General features: G+C 35.1%; 1 protein-coding gene across 3 annotated transcripts; it reads right to left on the minus strand.

The window, feature by feature from the left end:
* Nucleotides 1-3186: 3186 nt before the first annotated feature.
* LOC106153934 (kidney mitochondrial carrier protein 1) lies at nt 3187-19665 on the minus strand. Of its 3 annotated transcripts, XM_086998265.1 has the most exons (11): nt 19491-19665; nt 18418-18523; nt 13809-13956; nt 13381-13475; nt 10685-10770; nt 9784-9882; nt 8612-8739; nt 8059-8119; nt 7074-7154; nt 5985-6065; nt 3187-5613 (listed from the first exon to the last, which is right to left on the minus strand). In XM_086998265.1, exons 2-11 carry the CDS (start codon nt 18473-18475, stop codon nt 5575-5577), a joined length of 876 nt encoding a protein of 291 aa, XP_086854391.1. In that variant the 5' UTR covers nt 18476-18523; nt 19491-19665; the 3' UTR covers nt 3187-5574. The 3 variants fall into 3 exon arrangements, with proteins under 3 accessions (XP_086854391.1, XP_086854393.1, XP_086854392.1); XM_086998267.1 differs by lacking the exons at nt 18418-18523; nt 19491-19665 and adding an exon at nt 14676-14760; XM_086998266.1 differs by lacking the exons at nt 18418-18523; nt 19491-19665 and adding an exon at nt 14423-14656.
* Nucleotides 19666-19719: the final 54 nt, after the last annotated feature.

Genomic DNA, 19719 nt, shown 5'->3' on the forward strand with positions numbered 1-19719 from the left:
CTGATATGGTTAATTCGTTTTTGATAATACTTAGTTTAAAGGAACACCATGCTCTTTAAACCTTTTCCCTGGGAATTATATCAATTCCCTCTATATCACCAAGGTATTCTTTATGAAATTACGATATATAATCCATGTTCGAATTAAGTTTTAAATAATTTTTTTAACCATCAAGAGTGATATTCAAGTGATTTAGTCACTTTCGTAATGGAGATAAACTTGAATATCACTCTTAAAAAAAAAACAAAAAAACTGTTGGCATTCCCAGGAAAAAATGAAAATTTCGCTATATTAAGGTTTAACGGTCAATGACTACGTCGAAAAATAGTCAATTTTCCCGATATAGATGAACTGATAAACCTCACATTATATCTTTTATCTTTATTTAATCATTTTGCAGAAAAAGGAGACCTGAATGCATTTGTCCTTAATTAAAGTAACCCAGTAAATTGAAGGCGAAGTCGATTTAAGAAACCTTTGGACTGTCGGTAAGTACCCGAAATAACCGACGTGATGAAAAGCTTATACTATTAAACAGAATAAACCAATAATCCCATAATCTAGGGTCCATTAATTCCGAGGATTCGATTCTAGGACAATTTCACGCAAGTCTCCCCCCTCCCCCCCCCCCCCCCCGGAAAATTTCTAGCAGACAAGTTTATCTCCATTCCACCCCCGGAAAATTCCAAACGGACAATCCCCAATTCAAGGCAAACATTTATCATTTTTCTTATTATCACATTATTCAATATGTATGATATTCATTACAGGAGGTGAGAGGATAGTCCAGGGGGATTGTCTTGATACCCTTCCGAGCAGAATTAAGTAGACATCAATATTGTATCTAGCTGGAGATCTAAATGTTGTTTGGTGTTTATTACATTTGCAACTATTTCAATTTTAGATATCTTCTGTTATTATAGAAATCCATCAATCAAAAACAAAAAAGTAAGACATTATTTACATATCAGATTTAGCAGATTTAATTTGAAAGTCCTCAAACACGAAATAAATATGTCATTTCCCTTATCATTATTACTATCTTTACCATAATCATAAGTTCAGAAAAAAAAATGCCGTTTCAGTTTTCATATAAAACGTGCAGAAATGAGCGTTGGGGTTCCTGAGCGAGAAACAAAGGCTTGGCACCGTAGGCTGCTTGCAGACTCATGTTTTTCATCATCTCGTTGAGCTTTTGAAAAGAGAAAAAATGTTTACAACTTTAGAATCAACGTTAAGGCTTTTAACATATACGAATAATGCACGAAATATCACAGAGGGGAGGGCAGTTATAATTGAAATGGTGTTCACGTTTATTGACTTGTCTGATGTTCAGGCTCAGCTAAAAAAAAAAGTTGCCTTAGGCCCTGGACGGCATCCTTTCTGCGTCCTTTTGTGACCATGAAACTGGCATCGCTGTGGTGGTAGAAAGGAGGCACAAGCATAGCTTTGGTTGCAGAATCAGGCCTACCCAACTACCAGACTCGGCACCGAATGATCAAGAATTCACCGGTAGATCAGACCACACTACCCGTTTTCAAGGTGTGTGTCAGATCGCATAACACAGTATCAGACGCGACACCGCTCTTGCCTAGTACGCGGTGTGATAGTGACGATTCTCAGCGGGGTTGAAAAGCATTGCATCACCACTCAAAATTTGTTCAGGGTATGATACTGTGTAATGCGATCTGACACACACCTTGAAAACGGGTAGTGTGGTCTGATCTACCGGTGAATTCTGGATCATTCGGTGCCGAGTCTGGTAGTTGGGTAGGCCTGAGAATGAATGCTCAATGATCGGCCAGTTGTCGACACGAAAAGTATTATTTTTTTACTCTCAAACGGGGCCGTACTACAGGACGCAGAAAGGACGCCGTCCTGTGTAAAGGGGACTTTACTGTTTCAGTCTACCATTCTGAGTGAAACACGAGGAGGAATGGTAACAGACTCATGTCATAATTATTTGTCGTAAATATTCTTTCAATCGTTTGCGCCTTTAGCATTTCATAACGTTGGTTATTGAAGACATATTGATACTCACAAACATGCATTTGCTTCTACGCCTTAGAAAAGCTCGACCTTAGGACTGCATATTGCTGCGTCTGCATCGGACTGTGTCGAACTACCAAGTGCTCATTTAGAAAGACAGCTCACACTGCGATAAGTAACTTATTGTCATGCAAATTACATCAGCCGTGGCTAGTTTTATGTGAGAGGTTCTTATTGAAACTGTTCACTAATGTTCAATAAATTTGGAGGTGATACCTTCACAACGGCACCAGCCGACATACGCTCATAGTTGTGCATATAATTACTATAAACGACGTCACATACGATACTCATGTTTCTCTTTACCTCGATGTGACCAAGGAGTTGTTGGAGCCTTCATATATTGTTTAGACCATCAGCAACGTTCTTTTGTGATATCATTGATCAGAGAAACGCTTTCGGCACGTCTTATTCAGGAATATGTTGTAATAAAATTAACAAATTTTACATTAGTTTTTGATAATTAAAAAAGGGTTTCACGTTTTGCATCTTTAATGATTACATCTGTTGTGTTAAAAAAATTCCCACAATATTATCAAAATATGACGTGTCGGTTACATTTACCCAAGGAGTTATAACAGACTCCTTGATTTACCCAAGCAGTGATCGGCGCAGTCGAAGTCGGCAAATGGGGGGGGGGGGGGGGGGGGGGGGGGGGGGGGGGGGGGGGGGGGGGGGGGGGGGGGGGGGTTCGGGCTGGCAGTTCAGAGGTACCGCTTTCTTTCAGAAACGCAACTACACCAAATAATTTCCATCTCTTTGCCCTAAATATTACGTTTGTTTTGTATTTTTGCTAGTGTTCCCTTTGACAGGGGACCCGCTGTGACAGGAATGGTAATCCTAGGAATGGAAGTCCGGGGTCCCATATGATTAGAATGTCACTGTGCAAAGTAATGGAAAACGGACTACAGTTCCTAGCGAACTGCCATACCAGTCACACCGGCACTATAGACTTGGCAGTTATCTTTTGATGTATTATCAACACTTGTGAAATGACAGTATCAACGAAGAACATTCTTGATAAATCAAATATTAAAATAGGAGTTCTTTAAAACTGTTTAAATCAAAGATATCTTTAGTTCTCCTCTCATTCAAATGAATAAAAAAACACATGCAGAAAATGAAACGAAACACCTCCAGAATTTACATATTTAATCCAGATAAAAAATGACCCTATCACTTAGCCGTGGTAAAGAGGTACATGTTGTTAAAAAAATTCAACTGTCAAGTTACTGTTTAATCAAAATAATTATTTTTGCCATATTTAAATTCAGACCAAAACTTATCTTAAAAAAAAAAAGGAAAAAAAAAAAAAAAAAAAAAAAAAAAACGAAGTTGGAATTGTTTACTGAATACTGTGATCTGAAAAATTGTACTTTAATAAACAATAAATTTTGTCGGATTCATTTTTCAATTGTGCATTTTGCGTTATTGCTGTGGAGTTTGTTCACTGACTGAGTCTGGCAAGTAAATTTTGGAAACATAATTTCTTATGAACAAAAACTATACATTGCTTACAAGTATAAATCTCCCAACTCTTTACAAAACGTAATTCTAATTCAATAAATCATCAACATACACAAAACATTTTACCTTTTGTTTAAAAAATTGATAAAACTTTTTTACTGGCAAAGTTATCAAAACACTATTAATTCTTCAAGATAACATCAATATCTTTTACCATTTTCTCCTGAAAAGATAGTAGATAGAACCTTTCCATATAATAATTTAAATAAAATAAACACAATATTATGTAAGATAATACAATAAATAATAATTTTACAAGAATGGCAGTAAACATATCTTCATTCTCTAGTTCTAGTACTTCAACTAAAAACAATGTAAAAGTAAATTTCAAGGTTCTTTACATATAACAATGAAAACCTATTTCACTTCACTTGCCGAGAGAGAGAGAGAGAGAGTCTCCAATCATAATTTTGCTATTATAACAAAAATAAACCAAAGGAAAGTAAGCACTAAGAAATCTTAACAGTAAGTAAAATGCTGATGGAAAAATAGATGGATTCTATAAATTACATTGTAGCAAATCAAATTTTACTTGCATCCTGCCTAATATTAATATGTACATATTAATATTTCTTCATTTTAGTTATGTCACTAACATTCTTCTTGAAAAATTTGGGCCCTGCCCTCCCATTTGAGACACCAAGAACTTTAGCACCATTTTGAATATGACATCTTACAATGTTGTGTAACCAGAGTTTCAATTATTGAAAAAAAATATATATATTTGGAATCATTCAGAAAACTGATATTTTCTGAACTTCTGCATAATGTCAACATTTTCTAAGATGGTGCAATTATGAAAAAAAAATGTTGACCTCATTTTACATATTTTTTTCTTTAATTTTTGTGCAAGGAAGCCATTGATTTGAGAGAATAGTAACTTACAATGTTACAAACTATCTGCATTGTAAACACGCAATTCATTGTGGCAAGAAAATCTTGTAATAACAGTGGTACATGCAAGTGGCAAATATTTTTCACCACAGCTGACATACAGGACTGGCCCATCTAACCTGCATTTAGGGACCATTCCAATTGCCTATTGTATTAACTCTGGATCGATCTATCTCCAAGGGGATTCTCACTAAAGGCTGCATTTAGGGACCATTCCCAGAGCCTATCCTATTAACTTTGGATTAATCTATTTCCAAGGGGATTCTCACTAAAGGCTGCATTTAGGGACCATTCCCAGAGCCTTTTGTATTAACTTTGGATCGATCTATCTCCAAGGGGATACTCACTAAATTGTTATCAAGTAAAGCTTCTTACACCCCATTTCCATAGATTTTAGATCGATCTATCCCTGCGGGGAGTCTCACTAGATTACTGTCAGCTTAGCCGGCTTAAGCGTCTGTCCCGCCTACTCAAAGCTGTAAAGGGGTAATTAACTATGGTGCGCCCTCGGCTGACTGCAATTTAGCGTGAACCCCCAAGGAGTTAGGTCGATCTAAATCTTAATCCCTGGATCTATCTAAATCTCTTGGAATGCACCCTTAGACATCTCATATGACCACTGATGCTATCGTTCAGTGGCTTCAATAGGCGTGCCAGACATCTAAGCCACTGAAGCTAACAGCAATTTGGCGAGAAACCCCTTGGAGATGGATCGATCCTGTTAGATTGATCTAGGCATGATAACCCAGTCTTAGACACAAATGGAACAGGGACTGTCCCCAACTTCCATGTGTAAAGACACAAATTTTGACAGACAACATCCCAAACATATTGTCATCCTTCACAAACTCTCCATAGGCTTTCTTCAATGAAGCTGCACCTTCGGCTACTCCTCAATGGGGAATGAAAGCAAAATGCTGATATCTGATATCTGAAGAGATTCAGATCCAAATGTTATTCCTGCATAACAAGAGCCAAGCACCTGTTGATGACCCGATGGTGGTGAACTTGTGATAAATTATATAATAACGTTATAATTCTTGGTTATTCACGGTGGTCTGTCAGTGCTCATGATATATGGATGAGAAAATGCTTTCTTTGTGGTCAGTATACTTTATTCAGCTGTTCATAAGCCATAAAGAACTGAAAAAATGGGTTAAGAAAAATATTTCTCAGTATTTTTTTTTCTGATTTCAAAATAAAATCTTATATGTCTTAATTAGACTGATTACAATCAAAGACACATGAATAAGTTAATTAAATTGTTCAACAAAACCAAAAAACTCTGCTTGACTCGACTCTGGTAGACAGCAGAAGCAGTCAAATGTACAGACATGTGTCTGCATCTAAAGTTCCTTTGTAGAAAATAATCAAAACATGAAAGAAATGAAAATTAACATTGAAGTGTATTTCTTGGCTCAATTTTATCCATTCAAGGGGAACAAACCAAAATAAATAAATGACGAAAAATCAAATTAGGTAAAAATATATAAAAGATTAAATAAAAAGGATACAATTACGTTCCAAGGACCTAACCTAACCCACGTAGGTATAAATCCTTTGTACAGTGCAAAAAAACCTTCTGTCCTGACGGTCTGAAAAATAAATAGTACAGCCATTGAAAAAAATAACAATAAAATAAAATGATAGGACTCCAAGAGTGAACATTTGCCAAGGAAAAGGCAATAAAATTCTTTAGAAAATATTAAGAGTGGAAGGTTTAATTTGTGAGTGCCTCTTTCTTTTTTATTTCTTGAATTACTGTCTATCTTGAAAATTTCAAGATTTGTGCAGAACTTCATGAGATATCTTGTTCACCCACAAATAGATAGACAATGACCAGAGATGAAAACACAGCCTCACACTAAGGCAAATGTAATCATAACTAAATTAAAGGTCTAATTTGAAAGTCTTTTGTCTTTACTTGTTAAAAAAGCTTCCATTTATTTGAACCACACTAGTTTCATTTCAGTGAAGGCAGTGATGTATTTTAATTAAGGCTAAAGTAAAGATTACAACAAATTTGAGAAAAATCTTAATGCTTCTTAACTGACACATTATGTTAAGGGGCATTTGTATGTTTGCATGTTGTATGTGTAAGTGTGTATATATGTGTGTACGTGGGTGGCTCAAGCTTAAGTGCACCAAGTATTGTTTAGCCGTATTTCCCTTTAAAGGTACATACGAACCGAGCATTGGTGGAGTGTGGATTCCAAGTAACACATGTAAACCACTTCTACTAGATTCTTATTTGACTCAAATAATTTTGACATGCCAAGGGATAAACTGAATAGATCACTCCATCAGCCGTAAAAGACCTTTAGACTGCTCCTTTCTTTAAATTTATGGTTGTAAATTTAACCTACTTCCTTGACCTACTTTTCTGCCCCATTGACATACAGCTTAGAATGCCAGCAGAAAAATCTGTTCAAACATCATTTTTGGGTAAAATTAAACAATGCCTTTTGGTAATTCTCTTAGTTATACTACTTGAAACTATATGCTGGCTTTTGGTTGGATTTTGTGACAAAAAATTGACTTTGTATGCATCTTTAAGTGTGTGTGTGTGTGTGTGTGTGTGTGTGTGTGTGTTAGTGGCTTACCTGTACCAAACACTGCACTGAACTACTGTAAATTGCTTTGGCTTGTTTTCCCTTTAGTTTTCTTTGGTTCATCATCCGAGTCTGAAACGGTTAAAGCAATAATAACTCTTCCTTTGAGATTCAAAAATCCGCATGAAATACATTGTAAACAACGCATGGAAATATATTCTATTGTATTTTACCACTAAAACGGCCGTTATTGTAGGAAAACTAAAATCTGTGCTTGTCAATAGGGCTTTCGATCCCTTTTTTTCCGGTCGACAAGTGCATTCGTTGCTAATGACGTAATGGTGTCACGCGGATTCTCACGTTCATTCGAGACCAAAATAACATGGCGGGAAACCCTCAGACATAAGTTGCGAGTTTTTGTACAGTGCGTCGGATAACGAAAAGCCCAGAATGGCACACATTGTGGATATAAATGCATTTTTTAACAAAAAGACGAATATATCTCATGAATCTTATATAGTGCTGTTGTTGTCTGCTTTTCCCGCGGTTTTAAGTAGGTCACCAGACTTTGCAGTGTCAGAGAGAGCTCCGTCAGTTAAAATCTCTTAAGAGATTTTAACAAAAAACCGTACGTTTAGGAAAAAAACCCTGGATTAACTTTGAATGCAGGAATGGGGTCGTTGGCCATTGGTAAGTACGGGAAAATTGCCGTTTTTTCCAGGAAAATCCAATTTTTGGCCAAAATGAAGAGTTATTAGGACTTTAATTTAAAACATAACATGAATCAATAAAATTCCAAGTTATTTTTAGTGATCAAATAGATAAAAGAAAATTAACAAGAACAGAACAAAATGCAACTATTGTAACATATGATGATATGAAGCACAAAAAATAACAAACTGAACCACCAAAAGCTATACTGCCCATTATATCCTCTCTACACTTTTTACCATCGCCACATCAACAGGGTTAAAAGGCTCTAGCATCAGCTAGACCAGCTATACTACATGTACTATATCCTCACTATAGTACTAACCTTAACTACATCAACAGGGTTAGAGGCTATAGCACCAGCTAGACCAGCTATACTGCTCGATCTGAAAATAAAGGAAAATAATCAATAGAATTTTGAATTTTTTTTATTGGCTCTCTGCTTTAACTGTTTTATTGTCATATCTGAACCAACAAATTGTTTCTCTATAATATATTTTTAAGAACCGAGATGATGCCCTTACAGTGAACAAAGGCTGTGTGCTATTCTTATATTTGTCTACAACTATTTTTAACACAAATTTCTATACATATTGTACAGAATCATCATTTGTTTGGTGCATTTGTTTACAATAAAATCTTACAATTCAAATATGTGTCATTACTAAAATATTCATATCATTCATATCTTTTCACATATTACTCCAACTTTAAGAGAAATAAATTCAAAACATACTTAATTACTTATATAATAACATTACATAACAGATAAAAACATTTTCAAATTGCTTTTTTTATTACATACATATATTTCAATTTTCAAGATTGATATCAATATAATCAACAGCTCTTTAGCTGGCTATACTCCTGATACTCACATAAAATGTGTGGATGGGGTGTCACCCATGATGCCATACTTGTGGATGAAAAGATATTTAGCTAAATCATATATCGGTAGTTCCACACCCACTACGATCCCTGCTCGCTGGGCGGTGCAACTCACTCCCTGTAAACAGGCCACATTTATGTCTGTGAGGTGTATACGGGACCATTCAGATCGAGAAAAGCCGAGTGCTAGTAAGGCCGCAACCTAAATATGGCAGACCTACATGAAAGGAAGACCACTAATCCTGTAATGGTTTTTCTGCCTCTCACATTCCTCCCGTTGTCCCTCGACCAGTTGAATTGAGCCAAGATTTAATTACTGTGCCCCTGCAGGGACGAAGCGTGGGGAGGCATGTGAGAGGCGGAAAAACCATTACAGGATTAGCGGTCTTCCTTTCATGTAGGTCTGCCATATTTAGGTCGCGGCCTTACTAGCACTGGGCTCTTCTCGATCTGAATTGTCCCTATGGTTCTGATGAGAGAATTTCTGAACAATGTAATACTATGAGCGCATTCAGAACAGTGACCTAATAAAATAGCTTGCTGTTTAATTCCCGATTAGACACTAAACAGGGTTCCTGCGGGGATTACGCAACAAGCATTCAAGTGGGTCAGCCATATTTGATCTGCGGATTTGTTACTCTGCTGTTCTGAATGCGGTCTTTGGCAGATGTCAAGAACAAACAACCCAGGTGCGAGTAACAGGTATTCATGCATGTGAGATAAGGCATAATTAGATCTTTTGTGCTTGACACCATTATCATATAACAATGCTTCTATGTGAGAAATCTTAAACAACCACATCAGATTTTGCAGGACTATTGTATTTTGATACTTGAATATTGAATTTTAAATTACTTGGTCATTTAAATAATAATTTGTACTGGCATTTGTTACTTATATTATAGTCAAATCTTTTTAAAGAATTTTCCCTTATGCTGCATAATTTCAAGATATAACATTCTCTATTTCTAAATGAGCTAAAAATTAAATTAATTTATAAATATTATCATGCATCAGCAAGTGATTCTTCTAACTGCAAACCTTTGTATGATCTTAACATCGTTTCAACTTCCTTTTCTCAGCAGCCAAGAAGAATGTGCACAAAAAAAAAAAAAAAATAAAAAAAAAAAATAAAAAAAAAAATAAATAAATAAGTGCTCACCCTCCAAAGCCCCTTAACCCCCTCCTTGGTGTAGATATCTTTAAAAGACTGGAACACCCCTAGTTGTTCACTGGAGTGACCTTGGGCCTGCATACGGACCTGGGAAAGGGAAAAATTAGTGTGATAATTTAAGAGTCTAATGTTTAATGGCAATCAGGTGTTACACCTTTAAAAGTCACAAGTAAATGATTTTTTCTGGAAATTTCAGCATTTCTTTCTTTATCACCAATATACGTATGACACATATGAATAACCATAAAAAACCTGTATTTGAGTTTTCGTAACAGTAAAAGTTAGAAAACTTTGAACCTTTAATTGGATTTATTGCTTGAAATATTCTGAGCAGTTAAGGATAAAGTATACTCTGAAAGTAAAATTGGTTGATTTTCTGGGAAAATTGATTTTCTTTCCTATATGCATGCCTGGAATGCACTATATACTTTCTTAAGTACGTAAAAAGTATTGTGTAACAATTTGTTAATTGTGGCACATTGATTGCGTTAGTTGTGACAGTGCTGAGACATACAATTTACTGAGATGTCTCACCTTGAGCACATCTGTAGGATTGTGTTAGTTGTGACAGTGCTGAGACATGCAATTTACTAAATGATATATCTCACCTGGAGCACATCTGTGGGATTGCATTAGTTGTGACAGAGCTGAGACACATTTAATAAATAAATCTCACCTTGAGCACATCTGTAGGATTGTGTTAGTTGTGACAGTGCTGAGACATGCAATTTACTAAATGATATATCTCACCTGGAGCACATCTGTGGGATTGCATTAGTTGTGACAGAGCTGAGACACATTTAATAAATAAATCTCACCTTGAGCACATCTCTGGGATTGCATTAGTTGTGACAGAGCTGAGACACATTTAATAACTAATAAATCTCACCTTGAGCACATCTGTGGGATTGGCAAGTGAGCTTGAAACAACACCGGCTACTATACCACAGAACACATTGACTAGGAGACTCTCATCTGCAAATATAATAATAATAATAATAATAATAATAAAAATAATAATAATAAATAAATAAATAAATAACCATGGTCTTCCCTAAGTTAAGACTGAAGCAATTGAGGCACTTGTCAAGGCTGGTATTTTCAAAAATATTTGCCCATTACCTTTCTGGACCAGGTCACCATCACAGATTTCAACATACCTCATCACAAAACTGAATACATTGACCGAGATCTCGGAGTGAGGTTACATAATAGATTACAATATATATATAGGACAAAGTCATATCTTCTTGACACTTATTACCTCTTCCACAGAAGATCATAATTAATTACCCTCAGAGAATAATTTCATCAGCTGTGAGAATAAAAATAACTGGGAATTATGATTTGCAGGTGAATTGGTCCTATCCAGGAGAAAAGCTCCCTCCCCCATCCTCCCACAAACACACACGAAACTACTGCCTTAGAAAAGGCTTATATTTTCACAACAGTTTGTTTCTCCATTTGTTTTAACAAACAAAATGGACAAAATCTATTTCAAATTTCTTCATAAATATACCAAACTTTGTAAGGCAGTACAATAGCACAAATTGTGTGTGTGTGTGTGTGTGTGTGTGTATTTAAAACAGCAGTTATGGAGGAAGTCAAAAACAAATGAGCCAGAGGAAGTATATCTTGGACACACACACAGCACATAATGAATGCCAGTCTCAAGATGAAGGGTAATCTTCAGGTAGACCGTAGTTCAATATATACATATTATGGTACTGTATGTATACTACAACAAGATACTGCCTCCACTGGCTCTGAGAGGTCAGTTAAATATGGACAACTTGTGATAGATGATATATATACATAAATACCCTGGCCAGTAGATACAGGTAAACCACCTGTGGAGCATTTAGCATAATAAATACCTTGTTATTTGATATACATTGGTCACTAAATCTTTTATCATTATCACTAGTATATCATCATTTATTTTACTATTATTATTAAATTTTTTGGGTTGGGGTGGGGGGGGGGGCAGAATGTCTAACTCAAGTATGAGCTAATAAATATGCTTGGCCAATTTTATTTGAACTGGGTAAGAAAAAGAACCTGATGTAATTCTTCATCTAATTTACATATACCAGCATAACTGCGCTCAGTTTTTAATATCTTTAAATCTTTATCAGTGTTAACTTATTGCATTTAACCATTTCTCTCTGATATTGTTAATAAAAGATACAAATCCTACTCCATTTGTGCATCAATATAAAACCATTCAATTAACAGTTTTTAAACTATTTGATGGCTGTAGAGACTTGTTTTTCATTTAGTACAAACAAAGGTAAAAGCTTGTATATACATGCACTGTTATTTCAGTAAATTGTAACAACTGAGAATATTTCATTTCCTGGGCCTTTGTCCATATGGATATTTTATTTACTAATTTCCTATCATTTATTGATTTTATACTTACTGTCTATAGGTTGGTTAAAGACTGATGACTCTCCGAAATTTGTGTTTTCTTAACATACAATTTTTATCAGGCATATCAACTAAATGTCAGAACAGTCAGTTTAGTTGTTATCCTTTTCTTTTATTTAATTTATGGCGGGGGGAAATGTCATAGCCACAATATGATTGATTTATGAACATAAATTATCAGCTTTAAGGGGTCAATTGCAAAAAAATTCCATTTACTAAACCAACACACACACAAGAAAAAAAAAAGGAAAAAAAAATCTCTTATTCTAAATATGAGGGCCTGTCTGCACGTCTGCCTGGCCTAACCTCAAACAGCAAATACCTAATGCTTTAATATACAGCTGTATGTCTACACCCGGACCTTGTAACATTAGCTGAAGTCGGGGTAAAGACCAAGGGTTCAACTCAAAATATAACTTAGGATTACCAGTTGATCTGAACTTTAAAAATCACATTTGTCTTCACCTTTAATTCTGGAATAATTCTCAGCAGCCAACTTTAACAAAGTAGCCATCTGACAAAAATATTAACCATTTTTTATTAAAAAATATTTCACTTCCATGAACTACTACTGGATCAAAAAGTAGACTGAAACTTTCAGTGTTTAAGTTAAGACAAACTTTCTGTCTCAAGTTGTATTTGGGAAAACAGGCCTCTGGACTTTTGTAGTTAGCAGAATGTTTAAACAACCAAAAAAAAAAACTTAATATACTGAACTGCTTTGGAGCATTGCTGACAGTAAGCAGAGCGTTTCAAATTCTGGTTCAAAACAGTAAACTTTCTGAACACTTGCAAAGTTACAGCATTCAATCTGGGTCAGATCCCCAGTGCCAAAAGCTTAATGTTGTGTTTTTCTATTTAAGGCAAGTGGCCTAAAAATGAGGCCATAATTAAATTATAGTGTTCGAGGGTGTTGATCCTTCTAAAGAACACATAATACTGGCCTTCCCTCCTACAGTCATGAAAAAACTTGCAGAAAAGCAAAATAATTTTTTGTCCTCTTGTGGATTTTCTAATTTGTACACCACAGAAATTGATGAAGAAAATAAATATAAATAATTTGGTTGTTTACCTAAGTCTGAATGTGATCAGTGTTTATAAATCAAGGCAGAGACATCTAACCAACAATCAAGAAAGCAATCTATTACTTACCTTTAGGATCTGCGCAAAAATATCTCTTCATTGAGTGATAAATTCCAATCTTTATTGTCCCATATGAGGCTTGGCGAAGCAATGCTGGTGCAATACTGGAATTTAAAGTATCAAAATTAAAAATCATTGGTAAATTCATTTCATAACTAATTCACAAGAACTAAACAATGCAGAGAGAGAGAGAGAGAGAGAGAGAGAGAGAGAGAGAAAGAGAGAGATTTGCTAAAAAAAAAATTATTTCACAAAGAAAAAGTTCTTTCCAGAAACTGATAAAATGGCCCAACTTGCTGCAATACCTCCAGACTACACCATAATCACCCTGAGTATAGAGATCTCAACCCTTCCTCTGTGTACAGACTACACCATACTCACACCCTGAGTATAGAGATGTCAACCCTTCCTCTGTGTACAGAGTACATCATACTCACCCTGAGTATAGAGATCTCAACCCCTCCTCTGAGGAAATTCTGATGACAGCGTGCATCATCCCCCTGTACTTGAGCTGAGCATGCTGGGCGTCGATCTTCTGTCCCTGGATCTGGAGGCGCGTCTTGGTTGTATCTATTGGGAATGTGCCTGATGTGAAAGAATTGAATAAGAATAATCAATAAAAACCAAATACTTACTTTTAGGACATAAAAAAGTGGTATGATTTCAAGTTAGTAACGATGACTGGTAATAAACAAATAAATAATGAAAGAGATCATGTCATCAATTCAGGAATGGTATGTTCATAGTTCAAATAATAAAAGAAATACTCTTAGGACAACCACAGGTTGCTGTGTATGCGGGATGCCAAATAATAAAAGAGCAGGTAAAATTCTTGCATGGTCTACCAGCATTAAAACCTGAGGTGACTTTTTATCAGGCAATCAGCTTAAATTCTAACTGATATTTTCTGTGAAACTCAATTTAGTGGGCTAAAATTAAAAGCACACTTTGTCACACAAGTCATTTTGTTAAACAGGCCAGTCAGATGAAATGAATGCATGCTACTTTATGAAATGAGGCCAATCGGTAAATTATTGTTATGTGTACACACAATTAAGTTACTGCCTGGGCACAGACTTAGTAATAGTAGTTTTACAACGCAAAGCCTGGACCCAGTCGCCTGAGTTTCGGAGATTCCTGTAAGCTCACATCGGTTAAAAGTAGAGACATTGTGAAAAAAGTCCTCTACCAGGGCCACAGATCAGTTTTTCACTAGATTTTTGAAGATATTTTTCTGGTTAACATGTGCACTTTTCTGTCCCACTGCAGTGGATCATTGTGTTATGAATTTGTCTGAAACATACATCTGCCATTATACAGCAAAAAATCTTAAGTCAATCTGTGGCCGTGCACGGTACGTAGAGGAAATGCTGAGCCTTTGAGAGGCGAGTTTTCACTGTCTGTGACCTATGAAACTGTTGGTATATAGTAGTGCAAACTGACATTGCATCATATGTATGACTAACTATAACAATTACACTGAGTACACTAAGTGCACATCTCTGACCTCATTGTCTGCTCTATTTATAAATCCAAAGATAATACAGTAGACACAAAGATATTTCACCACTAAAAATTTGTGTAGCTTTGTCAAGTTTCCAGCCTATAGACAGAATACGTCACATATCTCAGACACTTTAGGACTGAAAAATTTTTTCTTTGAGGCAAAGATTCAATAAAGGCAATGTTTTTAAGGATTCAGCAAATATCAAGGGAAAAATCGTACCACAAAATTTGTTTAAATATACAAAAAATTGAATTATAGGGCACCCAGTTTTACGCGGTCTTCTTTCCTGTAACGTACTTTCTTTTTGCCAAAATGAAATTGCTGAAATTGATCAAAACTGAGGGAGTTTGAGGATATGGCTTGTTGGAAAGGGGGGGGGGGTTTGGAAGGGGGGGAATTCACATTCCAACTCTGACATCTGGGGTGATAAATGACATGGCACTAAAATGGGACACAGCACGAAGGAGGTTACAAACTGTGTACATTGCATAATGCCTCCACTTACAGCAGAAATGTCACAGTGATCATGCAGTACGCTCACTGTGACATTTACTGTTGAAATCACAGCTGGACTAATATAGAGGAGATAAAACAAGTGACAGTCACAGCAGATACCAAACTATAGGAGGGAAAAAAATTCACTCATTTGGAGTAGAAATTTATAGCTTAAAATTAAAAATGTTTTACAAGTAAAGCATGCTTTACTTTATATTTTGAAAAAATATAGCAAACTCAAATCACTTCAAACCTTAGCAACATTTATATAAAGAGTTAAATTCATTAACAGGATTCATTATCAGCCTTTTTCCCTACTTTAATAATAATAATTCTTTCTTGCCTTACATTTTGCTTTGTATAATGTTCACTTTACGTGGTCAAGACAAACAAGAGTATGGACATTATTATTTACCATAATATACCATCATATACTGAAAAGGAGAGGAACTTCAAAATCAAAAAGAAAAACTGAAATGCAAAATCTCGGCCTCTCATATTTATTCTGGACTACTGCCAAACCTCCAAGGAAACTAATCTTGATAAGGATAGAGCAGCTGCAAAGCCTAGCACTTTCTTTGGTAAAAATAAATGACTGAACAGTTATCTTTTAAACTTGTGTTAAAGGGATAATAACTCTTTGTATGAGATCTATATTTCACAATAAAAACATTGTGAACAACTCATAGAAATATAATATATTCTGTTTTACCACAAAAATGGCAGTTAAGCTATTATTCTGATATTTGAGCTTGTCTTCAGACCACGTGACCTCCATTGATGGCTATACTCTGTTATAATCTCTTAAGAGATTATGACAAAAAAAAAAAAACTTTTAAGAAAAAAACAGGGATTAACTTTGAATGTAAAAATGGATTCATTAACCACTAGTAAGTACGGGAAAATTGTTGTTTACTCCAGGAAAATTAATTTTTTGGCCAAAACGAAGAGTTATTATCCCTTTAACCTTTGGAAATTACATGTACAATAACAACGTTTAACAGTTTTTAACACTAGCAGAGGTGTCATAGCTTGTTAACTCATTAAAAAATTTAATGTCCATTACTTAAGTAAACCTTAATTTTAAAATCTTTTTGCAAAATGGCTATATTTCTGTACTCAAGGTCGCAATGGGATTTTGCTCTGAAATGACCGCAGCTTGATAATCAAACTAGTAAGAATATATAATAGGCACTGGCATTTTTTCTTACTGATTAGGCTAACTAAATAGCAATGGGTCACCTTGAAAATCCATTGTGTTCAGTCTTTGTAAACCAACAAAATCAACAATAAAGAAAACAAGTCACAATAATAAAAGTTGTGTTGTTGTTCACTCTCAATTGCTCGTTCACAACACCTGTGCTACATTTGAGGCACACCTGACAAATACAAAGATTAAGTAAACAAATAAACAAATAATGTTAATAGAAAGGTGATCTAAAATGGGTGAAATGTAAAGGTTTGTTTTGAACAGTATTTGCACATGTTCCATTTGGACATTGTTTTCTAGTGCAACCTGTGCGGAGCAAGTGGCGCAATGATTTGTGAGAGAAGATAGAAAGATGTCTTTTTCAATTCTACCCTGAAAAATTTAAACCAGAAGCCTGGCTCATAAAAGAAAGTAAGGTTGAGAATGGTTCAAACTTTTCTGAAAATATTACTTCAGCCTTCTTTGACCAAAGATAAAACAACAGTTGTCAACAAAAAGAAACACAGAACCTTTTTTATCACAAGGATGACTTGTTCATATATAAGATAGCTAGACCCCGTTCCCATACTTAGATTGATTTAACAGGATCGACCCATCTGCTAGGGACTTCTTGCTAAACTGCATTAGCTTATAGTAATAAGCTCTGATGTCTGGTATGCCTACTGAAGCTGATAGGGGGATAATTAAATTGCGTTTCTAAAGCAGCTTCAGTAGGCATACCAGACATCTGCTTAAGCTGAATGCACTTTAACAAGAAACCCCTCAGAGATGAGTTGATCCTGCTAGAACAATCTAGGTATGGGAATGGAGTCCTAATATTTCAGACCAAAAATAGATATTTCAATATAGCAGTCTACCATCACTGTTCCTTACAGAGACTAAATATTTGGTCTAAAAGTGTAGACAAATTTTAGGCTACACTTCCCCTATATAAAACCAGACCCAGATTGTAAAGAAATCTCCTGGTGGCATTTTCACCCGCATATTGATGTTCTGTCACATATGTTCGGTCAAAAGGGATCGGCTTCTCTTTTCAAATGCAAATCACTTAACAGGAATTGCATGTCACTTTCTTTTACACAGGGATCTCTTATTGTCCCTATATGAGGTGAGGCATGTATTTCTTTTAAACATGTCTATGTTCAGGTTCCATGAAAACCCACACAATGACTCACTGCCTGAGGCGCAGTGTGAAATGAACAAGCCTCTGTGGTATTATAAGGTGGAAGGACGTGCATCAATTATTGGGGCTTACTAGAAATTTTAAACATCACAGTGACAGTGGTTTTAATCTGTATACAAAAAAAAAAAAAAAAAAAAAAAAAGCAATTTATAAAATTAAATTTAAATATCAGAAGACTGAATTTAGTTGAAATTGTTGCTCCCTTAAATACCTTACTAAGGACTGAGGACGTCTATCCCGAAAATTTTGTGAAAAAACATCAGATGCTGCTGTTATTGCAACTATATTGTACACATTTCCAAGATAAATATTTAATTTAATTTATCATTTTATGGTTCTAATGACTCCAAACTTGCTCCATTCTGCTGTTTTCATAGACGTGCCTCTATTTCTCCATTTCCATAACAAATTCAGATTAAAAACTAGAAAAACTAGCAGCCAGAGAGTGCACACCACCAGATTTTAATAAATATATCAATGGATAGCCACCAAATTTATATCAGTTCTAAGTTAGCCCCTTTCTGACATTGACATTATGACACATCCTGAAATTTTTATTCAAATCCGTGGGTAGCTTCTGAATTAGGCCGATAACTAGCAAAAGCAAAAACATAACTTCCTTGATGGAGCCAATGATCAAATTCAACTTACCACATTCTGCTATCACAGAAGCCACCCCTCCGTAACAGAATGGCCGCCAGTCCCTCATAACACTCACTCCTTGGTTTTACTCGGATTTCCTTTAAATTATTCAAACCTGAAATAAATCATCAAAACTGATAAATACTGGTGAAGGATCAAACTCTCATTTTATTCAGCATGGGTTCAAATGCTAGGTAGGTCAGGTGTACAGGAGCTGCCATGGGGCCTATCACAAATGAATTAAAATTCTTGAAATTCCATAAAGAAAATCACTTTTGCTTTCTTTTTTAACCAATGAGGCATGACCCACCTTGACGCGAAAGATCATGAAAAAACCTCCTTTTACCTAAAATTGACACTTTTTAATAATCTTTCATTTAAAAAAGATAAAAATCATCATCACATTTGGCAAATCTTCAGTCATATTAGTTCTACTTGGATTTTCAACTGCTCACATATATTTGATGAATTTGACCAGTTTTAAGTTGGTGGCATTATGATTGTGGCAGGGTTCACATGTTCAATTATGCTCATCATCATCATAATCATCATTAATAATAATAATAATAATAATAATAATAATAAATGAACACTGCATTTTTAATATAAAACAACCTCCATAATTAATACATTTTAAATTATACTCAAATAATTTTCTTTATTAATAGTTGATTTAAGAATTTTATTTATTGATTGGTTTATGTCAATTTATTGTTAATAATCCGATTTCTAATATTATATTAAAATTCACTAGATCTCACCAATAATTAAAATTCTAAAAGAGAAAATTATTTGAATAAAAATCGGATTAGCAAAGGGATTTAATACATAAAATAATCAATCTCAAGCTTACAGGGCTAAATATTCAATGAGTTGACCAAATATAATACTGTATTTTCATAATTGTTTTATTTTTCTAGTTATGAAACTTCTCACGGCACATGTGATTTACTCGTGTACAGCAAAGATATCATATATGCACATGTCAAACCTAAAATTGGGTCATATAATAGCAACGCGGCAATCCAAATTTGTCAATGAAAATAGGCGAATATTAATCTTAAAATGGTATAATATCTTACCTTATTATCTTCGCTAACCACATTGGGAAATAATTACTTAAATCGATTTGTGTGACCTCGAAAATGCGCACGAATTCCCCGAGAGCCGCCAGGCGTCCGTACTTCAGTTTGCCTCACCGAGTTCGCCTGCTCTTAAACCGGAAGTTTCGATTGCTTGGTATTTATCAAAATGAAGAACAAAACGTTTACTGGAATAATAAAAAAAATAGAATATATTGATTCCTCAGAT

Source organism: Lingula anatina, chromosome 10, assembly GCF_051362555.1.
Source record: "Lingula anatina isolate TDL-2025a chromosome 10, LinAna3.0, whole genome shotgun sequence".
Lineage (NCBI taxonomy): Eukaryota > Metazoa > Brachiopoda > Lingulata > Lingulida > Lingulidae > Lingula > Lingula anatina.

Coding starts and splice junctions, on each gene's coding strand:
- LOC106153934 (XM_086998265.1), bottom strand. CDS start 18,475: ATGAGGGACTGGCGGCCATTCTGTTACGGAGGGGTGGCTTCTGTGATA. Junction 13,476..13,808: donor TTGAGATCTCTATACTCAGG/GTGAGTATGATG, acceptor TTTAAATTCCAG/TATTGCACCAGCATTGCTTC. Junction 8,740..9,783: donor GGGTTAAGGGGCTTTGGAGG/GTGAGCACTTAT, acceptor GCCTGTTTACAG/GGAGTGAGTTGCACCGCCCA.